Source organism: Periplaneta americana, chromosome 2 (genome assembly GCF_040183065.1).
Source record: "Periplaneta americana isolate PAMFEO1 chromosome 2, P.americana_PAMFEO1_priV1, whole genome shotgun sequence".
Classification (NCBI taxonomy): Eukaryota; Metazoa; Arthropoda; class Insecta; order Blattodea; family Blattidae; genus Periplaneta; species Periplaneta americana.
Genome location: NC_091118.1, coordinates 92,269,607 through 92,281,720, shown reverse-complemented (window position 1 = coordinate 92,281,720; position 12,114 = coordinate 92,269,607). Strand labels below are relative to the sequence as shown.

At 34.4% G+C, this 12,114-nt stretch overlaps 1 protein-coding gene across 1 annotated transcript in view; it reads left to right on the top strand.

Annotated features, from left to right (window-relative positions):
- The window catches only part of LOC138694428 (endocuticle structural glycoprotein SgAbd-2-like), a 28,006-nt gene extending 23,066 nt beyond the window's left edge, over positions 1 to 4,940 (top strand). The window contains exon 3 of the mRNA XM_069818125.1: positions 2,113 to 4,940. Within this exon, the coding sequence (XP_069674226.1) occupies positions 2,113 to 2,425 (313 nt within the window). The 3' untranslated portion in view covers positions 2,426 to 4,940. The remainder of the gene's footprint in view (positions 1 to 2,112) is intronic.
- The last annotated feature ends 7,174 nt before the right edge of the window (positions 4,941 to 12,114 follow it).

Sequence of the window (12,114 nt, the reverse complement as noted above, 5' to 3'; positions counted from 1 at the left end):
AAGTTAAAAGTTAAATTAAAAATTGTTAAATTTAACAAGTAGGATCTGTAAAACATTATCGTGTAACATAGGTTGGTTTAACATTAAATTTTATGACATATGGTTATGTTTAAAAATGTAACAACATATATTTGGTATTTTGATGATGCACTTGGGTTATTCTGTAATGATTATGCATAGCTAACTCGGTCGATCCTAGTATATGGGCATTATGGCCGTGCTGGATTGTTCGTTGTGTTGCTGCTCGTCTATTGGTTCGCCCGAGTTTTACTTCATAGTAAACTTTTAATTTTTTTACTTTAAATATAAGCTTCTGCATAAGTAAAATATGTATACATTGTTCATCCGTATCATTTATGTAGACCTGAAGATGACCAGTTCTTGATCGAAAAAGTTAGTCATATTCGATTGATTATCAAAATGGTTTTCCAATCCATTATTTTAATGATAAGTTTTCAGACTGAAAAATTGTCAAATAAATATTTATTATATAAAATCATAACTTATCTGAAAATATGACATTAAAAGTGTTGATTTAGTTTAAACACCTTGTTGCAGTAAATTATTCATATGAAACAATTTTCACTGGTGTAAATAGGTCTTTAGATATTCAACCAGATGCACGTGACGGATTATGAAATAGAGTTTTAACCTTAAATCTCTGGTAACATTTAAACAGGAGATATTATAATAAAAATTGTAATTATTTATTTCACATCACTTCTCAACTAATGGCGATGCTGATGATATCAGTTAATAATAAAGTCGTAATAGTGGGGTGAAACTGGCAGGGGCGTCCATAGTGTGCTGGACAACAATGCTCACAACTGTTTCTAACTACAAATCTCACACGATTTTTGGTAGAATGTTCTCAGTTGACTAAATCATCTCCACGTCATCTGGTACACCAGTTTTCTTTATTTCCTTACGTCTTTAAAAGTCGAGAGTTATAAATAGATAGAAGAAAAAGAAACAAAAACAGTGAGAAGAGAAAGTGACGCAGGCAGAGTGTTCACAAAACCTTTCTTACATCTCCAATGAATCAAATTAGTTGATTGAGTTATAAATGCTTTCACTTCAGAACATTTGTTAGACGTAATATAAAGTATTACATAACGCAATTCAAAACAGTAGGCTAATGATAAAATTAGCTTCGCAATCCGAAGTATGAATTGTGGCTGCTATCGGAAGATATTCCTACAGTTACTTACTACTCGTATTACTACAGTTACGATAGATTCTCACAGATTGATCTCCTGGGAGTATACTCGATAGTTTCGTTTTGATTCTGCACCTGATAAGATTTTAATTACAGCTGATGGAATTATAACAGGGGAAACGGAAGAACGGTACTTTAGAAAATTATCTTGTTCATTAGAAATAATTTATCTTTGAATCCATTGTTTATGAGCACTTGTCTCAGTCGTTAAAAATAGATGCTTTATTCGTCTGATTAATCGCGAACTGTTTGTTCCATTATGCGAACTTGAGAATACGAAGAAAATAGATATTTCGTTTAGTTGCAATAAGAATTAAAATTCTCTGTAAAAGAAAATTCAACAGAATTTTAATTACATCACAGTTAAAACGAAATATGAAATAACAAGCAATAAAACTTAATTTAATGAGAGTAACAATTCGACAAAACTAACAGACTACTAAAATTGCATAAAGAATGTAGTTAATCGAGAAAGAGTAAGAATTAATATTCAAATTAGATTAATTTTTAAACAAGAAATTATTTCACTTTCTCACTGAACTCCTTTCCCTTGTCACATACAAACAACCGTCGTATCTGCATGACTCGTAACAGTTTCTTAAAAGAATTGAGAAATATTATGTGGTTTTGCTTTTTCTTGCTACTTTCATTATCAGATGAATCGCGGTCATTTCCTTTGTTTAGAATTTAGTATGAGGAATATAATCAAGATATATATAACAACAAGGAAACTTCTCTGAAAAGAAGTGATGTCATTTCCTTAAACTTTCCCGAGGATACGCATTCTTCCTGTAATTCATAAAGCGACAATATCCTTTGCCACATTTCTACTAGTCACGTCACGTTCACTCTTACCGAGTCATCGGAGCTTGTAAACAATTCTTATGTTACAGTTTCCAGACGGGAGATGGCACCACTGCTCAAGAGTCAGGTTACCTCAAGAACGCGGGAAGCAGGGACTTGGAAGCACAGACAGTGCAGGGATCATACTCATATACATCACCAGAGGGCACTCCAATCACAGTGACGTACACTGCAGATGAGAATGGATTCCGCGCAGAAGGAGCTCACCTGCCTGTGGCGCCGCCTATACCAGAAGCGATCTTGAAATCGCTGGAGCTTATAGCTCGAACACAGCCAGGAGCAAGCGCAAATCTCGGCGCTTACGCTCAGCAAGGATACAACAGGCAACAATACAGATACTAATCTTCACACCAGTGCTACCAACTGCTTCCATTTAACTTTAAGATACTAGGATGCAATTATAAAGCTGTTTGCATTTTATCTTAAAATGCAAGACAGTAAGGTTACAACTAAGGAGACGTGTGTAATTCGAAAAATTATAACCAAAAAGTACGACGCAATATTACGAGAAAGGATACTGACAACCTGAAATTTTTGGAAATTTTAAAATTGAACTTTAAGTTATCTGAGCACCAAGTTGGACTATAATTATTCAGGACAGCCTCCAAATTAATAATGTTCTCCTTCTAAAGCGCAGTCTAATTTCTTGAACAGAAAATTGATGTAGGCTTAGAGTTCCCCACTAGATGGAAAAGATTTAATAATAGGTACTGTAAGAATTTGTATTTCAAAATTACAGATTGAAATGACCCTTCACTAACAACCAATAATGTATGTAATTTAATTAAAAAAGAACATTTAGTTCTTTTGAAGAGTACATAATATCATGAGTCTAATGAAACGTAACTGGTGTCTTATTATTTGCTTTGCTAGAAATGAGCATCAAGATTGTCAGCTGTGATGACAATTGCAGACATAGTAGTGATAAAGTTGTCGTAGTTTTTATAACAAAATGTAGTATGTTCAAAGTCGATGCGAATATGTATGAGTGAGTGAAATTAGTTTTCTTTTTTTTTAACGTCATTATATCGTTATCTGCGACATTATACAAAATCAGGTATTATAATCTCTGGTACAGAACCAGAAACAAAATTTAAGCCGCTTGAATTTTGTTCCTGGTCTGTATGGGTAACAGCCTAATTCAACATTACACCAATAGAGTCTCGAGTAAGACAACCATTTTTAATTTCCGTTAGGGACCTATAGTTAATAGTCACTACAATCTGATTTTTTTTTTTTTGGAAAGGGATTAACTGAACAATACAAACATCACGACTATGATACATTTGTGATATTTCAGTGTTAGTATACACAAATTATTTCTTTTATTCTTATAGTTTCCTTATTAAGGAAATAATTTTAATGTAGCGCTCGTCATCCCGACATAACTGCAAGTAGAAACTACATCTACTAAGTACTATAACCTCTACTATGAAGACTAGATCTTAACACAAATAACAGTTTCTGAAAGGGAATGGAATAAAGTTTCGCCGACGAAATCATACACTTCTCTGTTCAGTATAATTACATTCGACACGCTTTATTATAGGCATATTCCCTATAACATTATGTTCTCTTGTGACAGGACAGATATTTTAATATAGAGTTCTAATATTTGTATGTAAATCATTTCGAATATTAAATTAATGTATTAATAAAAATAATATATTAACTCTAAAATTTAAAATTGAGTCACAAAATTCTATGACGCCTGTGCATGAGAAAAGAAAATGTAACCTGAAAATATAAATTTTGAAAGATGTACGGGTATGCTTTATAAATTAAAGTTATCTGTTATAACTTTTAAGGAAGTCAATATTTAAATATCTATAATTCAAATGGGTCAGACAACAATACAAATCTTGGGTGAAAAACAATTACTGGATATTTCCGTAGTTTATTACTGAAATAACAGTAACACGAACTCTAACTTAATACTAAAATAACATTGAGGAATAAAACTTACTATACATCTGTAAGTTAAAATTCGGACTTCAGAATAATAAAATTCCCATAAATGCTTCCCTTATCAAAAGAGGTAGGCATTGTTGGTGAGCTGTCTGTACACAGAAAATATTGTATAAATAAAAGTATTAATTTATTTCAATATTAATATTCAACTTAGAACTTGGTCAATATTTTATGAAGACCTAATTTTATTGCTAGCGAAATCTATTCTGACGTAACCATATGCTGTAGTCCATTCTTAACTAAAAAGAAGACCTTCATAAAGTTTTGAATATAGAATATGAAGTAATTTATCTTTATTACCATGAGGCTAGGTGTTGTAATTTGTTCGACGTCAATGTTCCAAACCTAGCGATATATTTTTTTAATACCCTCTTGAAAATGAATTAATTTTGAATTCCGACGATATTTCTCGAAGTCAGTAAACTATCTGATACTCTATAGGTAACTATTACAATTTTCTTTCGTAAGCGCTGTAGTTTCTTCGATGTTTCTGGCGAGAAGATGAATTAGTTTCTCTTTCTTTTTATTTTTATTGAGTACAAATTTATTTCACGATCTAAAACGATTAATTAAAACTACTATAAAATTAAATTTTCCCTTAAAGGTAAATAAATATTACAATTGCTTAAGTAGTTCATAATATCCGAGTCACGAATGTCTTGTAATTAATTAATTTTATAAAACTGAGTGGGAAGTAATTAAAAAATTGTCTGATATCTTAGGTTAAAGAAGTGCCTAATGGACTTAACATTAAATATCGTGGAGTCCTATTAGATCCTGATAATGTGTTTAAACCCTAAGTTGCATATTTTAAAGTGTGTGAAATGTGGTGTATATGTTGATTAACTTATGTGTATATTTTCTAATAAAATTATAGAGCAATACATACATTCATTCATTTTCATTCATAGCCTAAGGGCAGATCTTTCGCTACAAATCTAGCTTCCTCCAATCTTTCGTATTTTCTGCCTTCCTCTTTGTCTTCTAATATGATCCATATATCTTAATGTCGTCTATCATCTGATATCTTCTTCTGCCCCGAACTCTTTTCCCGTTCACCATTCCATCCAGTGCATCTTTCAGTAGAAGTTTCTTCTCAGTCAGTGACCCAACCAATTCCTTTTCCTCATCCTGATCAGTTTCAGCATCTTAAAGCAAACGAGGGTGACAAACATTATGAACAGTAATTTTATTTCGTTACATCTGAAATTCGAATACTGATGTATATATTTTTCATGTATTCTCGTGTTCCCTTAAATATTCTCATAATCTGTTGTAAATCATAGCCATCCCTACCCTCCAACGGGATGACGTTGCAAACATCGTATTCCTAATTAATTTTTTATTACTGTAATGAGATATTTCAAGAGAAGTCACCACAGGAACTTTCTACAGTTGATACCAATGCGTGAGTATATCTACAATCCTAATTAGCTTTTTTTTTTAGATTTTTTTTAATTCCATGTTAATATATTTCTAGGGTAATAGTAAGAGCATTGAGAATTTCGTAATTTTTAAAGAGCAATTGATTTTTAAGAATTTTATTCTCGATAACATGTACCGAAATTGTATTTATTATAGTAATTAGCAGGGGCAGGTATTTACGATTAATTTTATCATTTGTGTTTTTTAATATTGGTGTTGGCGGAGATTGTTGGAATTTCATTTGTACTCTTGATGGAGACGAATGGAAATTTTGGAAAATATAATTATTTAGGAATTGGAGTATTAACTCAGTATGAATATTACTTTCCAAATAATTAACATTACAGGTTCGTTGGATTCTGGTAAAGGTACAGTATGGCCAATAGACAATATTTGTTGGATTGAGACTGTATTTAATACACATTCATTAAAAGCGAAAAAAAACTTTCAGCCCTCAAATTAACACTTTCAAATTATTAGTGAAATGTTGAATTCTCGTCTTTTGAGTTCACTAATATAAACATAACACCTGGAATACCATATGTAGTAGCCTACTTGGATATATAACAAATTCAAGTGAAAAAAATTCGAAAAAACTCGGAATATGATATTCACTATGAAACAACCCAATAGTAATAATTCGCGAATATGTTCATATTTCGCTATTAGAACTCTGTTTCGCGATTTGTCGCGATTGTTTTATTCGCATATTTTTAATAAGAATCACTTAATTCGTAAAGATTAGTAAAAATCTATAGTATATCTATTAAGTCGTGATTTTCGCGATCTCCACAAATACCCGGCCCATGTGATTAGTTTAACTGCTGTGTAATATGTATAATGATATAGCATGTGACATATAATGCAGTATTTTTTTCTATTTACTAATTCACTTTATCTCATTATGTTTATTTTCTTTCCCAAACTTGTTCGTATAACATTAATATATATATATATATATATATATATATATATCCATGTATGGTGGGTCCCTATCACCACGGCATGGCGCGTCCTCAGGTTGCGGATAGAGGAGACGGCCTCCAGATATGGAGGGTAGCTGCGAATATATTGAATAAGCAGTCGTGGACAGCCGATAAGGGGTGGTCCTCCAGCTTGGGGGTTGGGCGAAGGGCTAACAACCCATCACCGTAAAAAACAGCTTGTTACGAATTCCTACAGTAAGCCTCGGAATAGGACTGATTCTCTGGCACGACCACAGCAAAGGAATAAGGTTTTGAGATTTGGCACTTGGAACGTAACTAGTCTTTATAGAACAGGAGGGGTAACATTAGTAGCAAAAGAACTAGCTAGATATAGAATAGACTTTGTGGGAGTACAAGAGGTTAGGTTAGATGGGAATGGCATATCACAAATAGGAGATTACTTGTTGTATTATGGCGAAGGAAACAATAATCACCAATTAGGAACAGGATTCTTTGTACATAAAAGAATAAAATCAGCAGTAAAAAAGGTCGAATTTATCAGTGACAGGTTATCATATTTAGTACTTAAGGGTAGATGGTGCGACATCATAGTTATAAATGCTCACGCCCCTACAGAAGAGAAAGACGACTATATAAAGGATAGCTTCTATGAGGAATTGGAACATACTTTTGATCAGTTCCCTAGATATCATATGAAAATTTTATTGGGGGATTTCAATGCTAAAGTAGGACGGGAGGATATTTTTAGACCAACTATTGGAAAAGAGAGCCTACACGCAATTAGTAGTGACAATGGAGTTAGATTAGTCAACTTTGCCACATCGAAAAATTTAATTGTCAAAAGTACAACATTCCCCCATAAGGATATACATAAATATACTTGGACTTCTCCAGATGGATTTACACACAACCAAATAGATCACATCTTGATAGATAAACGGAGACATACTAGTATAGTAGATATTCGAACTTTCAGGGGTGCAGACTGTAATTCTGACCATTATTTGGTGATTGGAGAATTAAGAGAAAGATTATCAGTAGCCAAGCGAGTAGAGCAACAAGTTAATATTACTAAATTCAATATTTTGAAATTAAAGGACGAGGAAGCTAAGCAAAATTATCAGGTCGAAAATTCGAATAGGTTTGCCACTTTAGAAAGTTCCGACGAAGTTGAGAAAGAATTAGATGTTAATAGCGTGTGGGAAAATATCAGAGATAGTATCAAAATTGCAGCTGAGCAGAGCATAGGTTATTATGAAACTAAGAAAAAGAAACCGTGGTTTGATGAAGATTGTTGCATGGTAGTAGAAAGAAGGAAACAGGCGAAATTGAAATTCTTACAGGATCCAGTTGAGGAGGAGAGAGATAATTATTTCAATGAAAGACGGGAAGCAAGTCGTACACTTAGGAATAAAAAGAGAGGTTACTTGAAGGAAAAACTGAATGAGGTAGAAACAAATAGTAAGAATAAAAACATTAGAGATTTATATAAGGGTATAAAGGAATTTAAGAACGGATATCAGCCAAGGGTAAACGTGATCAAGGATGAGAATGGTGACTTGCTTGCAGACTCTCCATCAATCCTAAACAGATGGAAAAACTATTTTGCGCAACTACTAAATGTACATAGGCCAAATAGAAATGATCGGGACGATATTGAAATACAAACTGCTGAGCCATTTATACCCGAGCCCACGCTTTCAGAAGTCGAAATTGCGATAGAAAATCTGAAAAAGTACAAGTCTCCAGGTATCGATCAAATTCCAGCAGAATTAATACAAGAGGGTGGAAGTGCATTATATAGCGAAATTTATAAACTTGTACTTGCTATTTGGGAAAAGGAAATTGTACCAGAACAATGGAAGGAGTCCATAATTGTACCTATTTTTAAAAAGGGGGACAAAACCAACTGTGGTAACTTTCGAGGAATATCACTTTTGTTGACGTCGTACAAAATTTTGTCCAATATTCTTTTGAGGAGATTAACTCCGTACGTAGATGAAATTATTGGGGATCATCAGTGCGGTTTTCGGCGTAATAGATCGACTATTGATCAGATTTTTTGTATTCGGCAGATAATGGAGAAAAAATGGGAGTATAAGGGTACAGTACATCAGTTATTCATAGATTTCAAAAAGGCATATGACTCGGTTAAGAGGGAAGTATTATATGATATTCTTATTGAATTTGGTATTCCCAAGAAACTAGTTCGATTAATTAAAATGTGTCTCAGTGAAACATACAGCAGAGTCCGTATAGGTCAGTTTCTATCTGATCCTTTTCCAATTCACTGCGGGCTAAAGCAGGGAGATGCACTATCACCTTTACTTTTTAACTTCGCTTTAGAATATGCCATTAGGAAAGTTCAGGATAACAGGCAGGGTTTGGAATTGAACGGGCTACATCAGCTTCTTGTCTATGCAGATGACGTGAATATGTTAGGAGAAAATCCACAAACGATTAGGGGAAACACGGAAATTTTACTTGAAGCAAGTAAAGCGATCGGTTTGGAAGTAAATCCCGAAAAGACAAAGTATATGATTATGTCTCGTGACGGGAATATTGTACGAAATGGAAATATAAATATTGGAGATTTATCCTTCGAAGAGGTGGAAAAATTCAAATATCTTGGAGCAACAGTAACAAATATAAATGACACTCGGGAGGAAATTAAACGCAGAATAAATATGGGAAATGCGTGTTATTATTCGGTTGAGAAGCTCTTATCATCCAGTCTGCTGTCCAAAAATCTGAAAGTTAGAATTTATAAAACAGTTATATTACCGGTTCTTCTATATGGCTGTGAAACTTGGACTCTCACTCTGAGAGAGGAACATAGGTTAAGGGTGTTTGAGAATAAGGTGCTTAGGAAAATATTTGGGGCTAAGCGGGATGAAGTTACAGGAGAATGGAGAAAGTTACACAACACAGAACTGCACGCATTGTATTCTTCACCTGATATAATTAGGAACTTGAAATCCAGACGTTTGAGATGGGCAGGGCATGTAGCACGTATGGGCGAATCCAGAAATGCATATAGAGTGTTAGTTGGGAGACCGGAGGGAAAAAGACCTTTAGGGAGGCCGAGACGTAGATGGGAGGATAATATTAAAATGGATTTGAGGGAGGTGGGGTATGATGATAGAGACTGGCTTAATCTTGCACAGGATAGGGACCGATGGCGGGCTTATGTGAGGGCGGCAATGAACCTTCGGGTTCCTTAAAAGCCATTTGTAAGTAAGTAAGTATATATATATATATATATATATATAATTTCTTTCTATTTCACTTTCCTCTTTTTCATTTTATTTCGCCTGCCGTGCCAGGTTTGTAATGGAAAAGTTATTATGAAAGAAAATTCTATCGAGTAGTTAGATTTTCTATTCTTGGTAGCTTGGAACAGTACTCTAATTTATTAAAGAATATGTGAATGTCTTCAATGTTTAGTCTAATTCGTTCACTTTTCTTTATATTCCTTTTTTTCTCGATTTTCCCATCATTTTCTTTCTTATGTTTCCCCTTTTGATCTCCGTACACTTCTTGCTACTACATATCATCATCATCATCATCATCATCATCATCATCATTTCTTCATTTCACTGAAAGCCATTAATGGTATTAAAGATTTTACTACATTCTCCAGGTGCCTGTATTTAAAGCTGAATCTCTCACGGTTGTAAAACATCGTGCTGGTCGTAAACAAATAACCACTCATGCTCTCGGCCCGTTTCCATGGCAAACTTACTCTGTTGCCCAATTTCATCTCTTTCTTTCACATTTCCGCATCCCTTGCTCTTTATCCTTAATGTAGGTATGAGTTTCTCGTGCAAGTGCTATGCATGAGCTGCTTATGCTACATTATAAGTTAGTATTTAGGTTGCTGAATGTAATCTATTGAAATAATTTAGTTCTGCACTGTTCGTTTTCATTCCATTTAACATTTAAGAAACGTACTTACTTACTTACAAATGGCTTTTAAGGAACCCGAAGGTTCATTGCCGCCCTCACATAAGCCCGCCAGTGGTCCCTATCCTGTGCAAGATTAATCCAGTCTCTATCATCATACCCCACCTCCCTCAAATCCATTTTAATATTATCCTCCCATCTACGTCTCGGCCTCCCTAAAGGTCTTTTTCCCTCCGGTCTCACAACTAACACTCTATATGCATTTCTGAATTCGCCCATATGTGCTACATGCCCTGCCCATCTCAAACGTCTGGATTTAATGTTCCTAATTATGTCAGGTGAAGAATACAATGCGTGCAGTTCTGTGTTGTGTAACTTTCTCCATTCTCCTGTAACTTCATCCCGCTTAGCCACAAATATTTTCCTAAGCACCTTATTCTCAAACACCCTGAACCTATGTTCCTCTCTCAGAGTGAGAGTCCAAGTTTCACAACCATACAGAAGAACCGGTAATATAACTGTTTTATAAATTCTAACTTTCAGATTTTTGGACAGCAGACTGGATGATAAGAGCTTCTCAACCGAATAATAACACGCATTTCCCATATTTATTCTGCGTTTAATTTCCTCCCGAGTGTCATTTTTTTTTTGTTACTGTTGCTCCAAGATATTTGAATTTTTCCACCTCTTCGAAGGATAAATCTCCAATTTTTATATTTCCATTTCGTACAATATTCTGGTCACGAGACATAATCATATACTTTGTCTTTTCGGGATTTACTTCCAAACCGATCGCTCTACTTGCTTCAAGTAAAATTTCCGTGTTTTCCCTAATCGTTTGTGTATTTTCTCCTAACATATTCACGTCATCCGCATAGACAAGAAGCTGATGTAACCCGTTCAATTCCAAACCCTGCCTGTTATCCTGAACTTTCCTAATGGCATATTCTAGAGCGAAGTTAAAAAGTAAAGGTGATAGTGCATCTCCCTGCTTTAGCCCGCAGTGAATTGGAAAAGCATCAGATAGAAACTGACCTATACGGACTCTGCTGTATGTTTCACTGAGACACATTTTAATTAATCCAACTAGTTTCTTGGGAATACCAAATTCAATAAGAATATCATATAATACTTCCCCTTAACCGAGTCATACGCCTTTTTGAATTCTATGAATAACTGATGTACTGTACCCTTATACTCCCATTTTTTCTCCATTATCTGTCGAATACAAAAAATCTGATCAATAGTCGATCTATTACGCCGAAAACCGCACTGATGATCCCCAATAATTTCATCTACGTACGAAGTTAATCTTCTCAAAAGAATATTGGACAAAATTTTGTACGACGTCAACAAAAGTGATATTCCTCGAAAGTTACCACAGTTGGTTTTGTCCCCCTTTTTAAAAATAGGTACAATTATGGACTCCTTCCATTGTTCTGGTACAATTTCCTTTTCCCGAATAGCAAGTACAAGTTTATAAATTTCGCTATATAATGCACTCCCACCCTCTTGTATTAATTCTGCTGGAATTTGATCGATACCTGGAGACTTGTACTTTTTCAAATTTTCTATCGCAATTTCGACTTCTGAAAGCGTGGGTTCGGGTATAAATGGCTCAGCAGTTTGTATTTCAAATTCGTCCCGATCATTTCTATTTGGCCTATGTACATTTAGTAGTTGCGCAAAATAGTTTTTCCATCTGTTTAGGATTGATGGAGAGTCTGCAAGCAAGTCACCATTCTCATCCTTGATCACGTTTACCCTTGGCTGATATCCGTT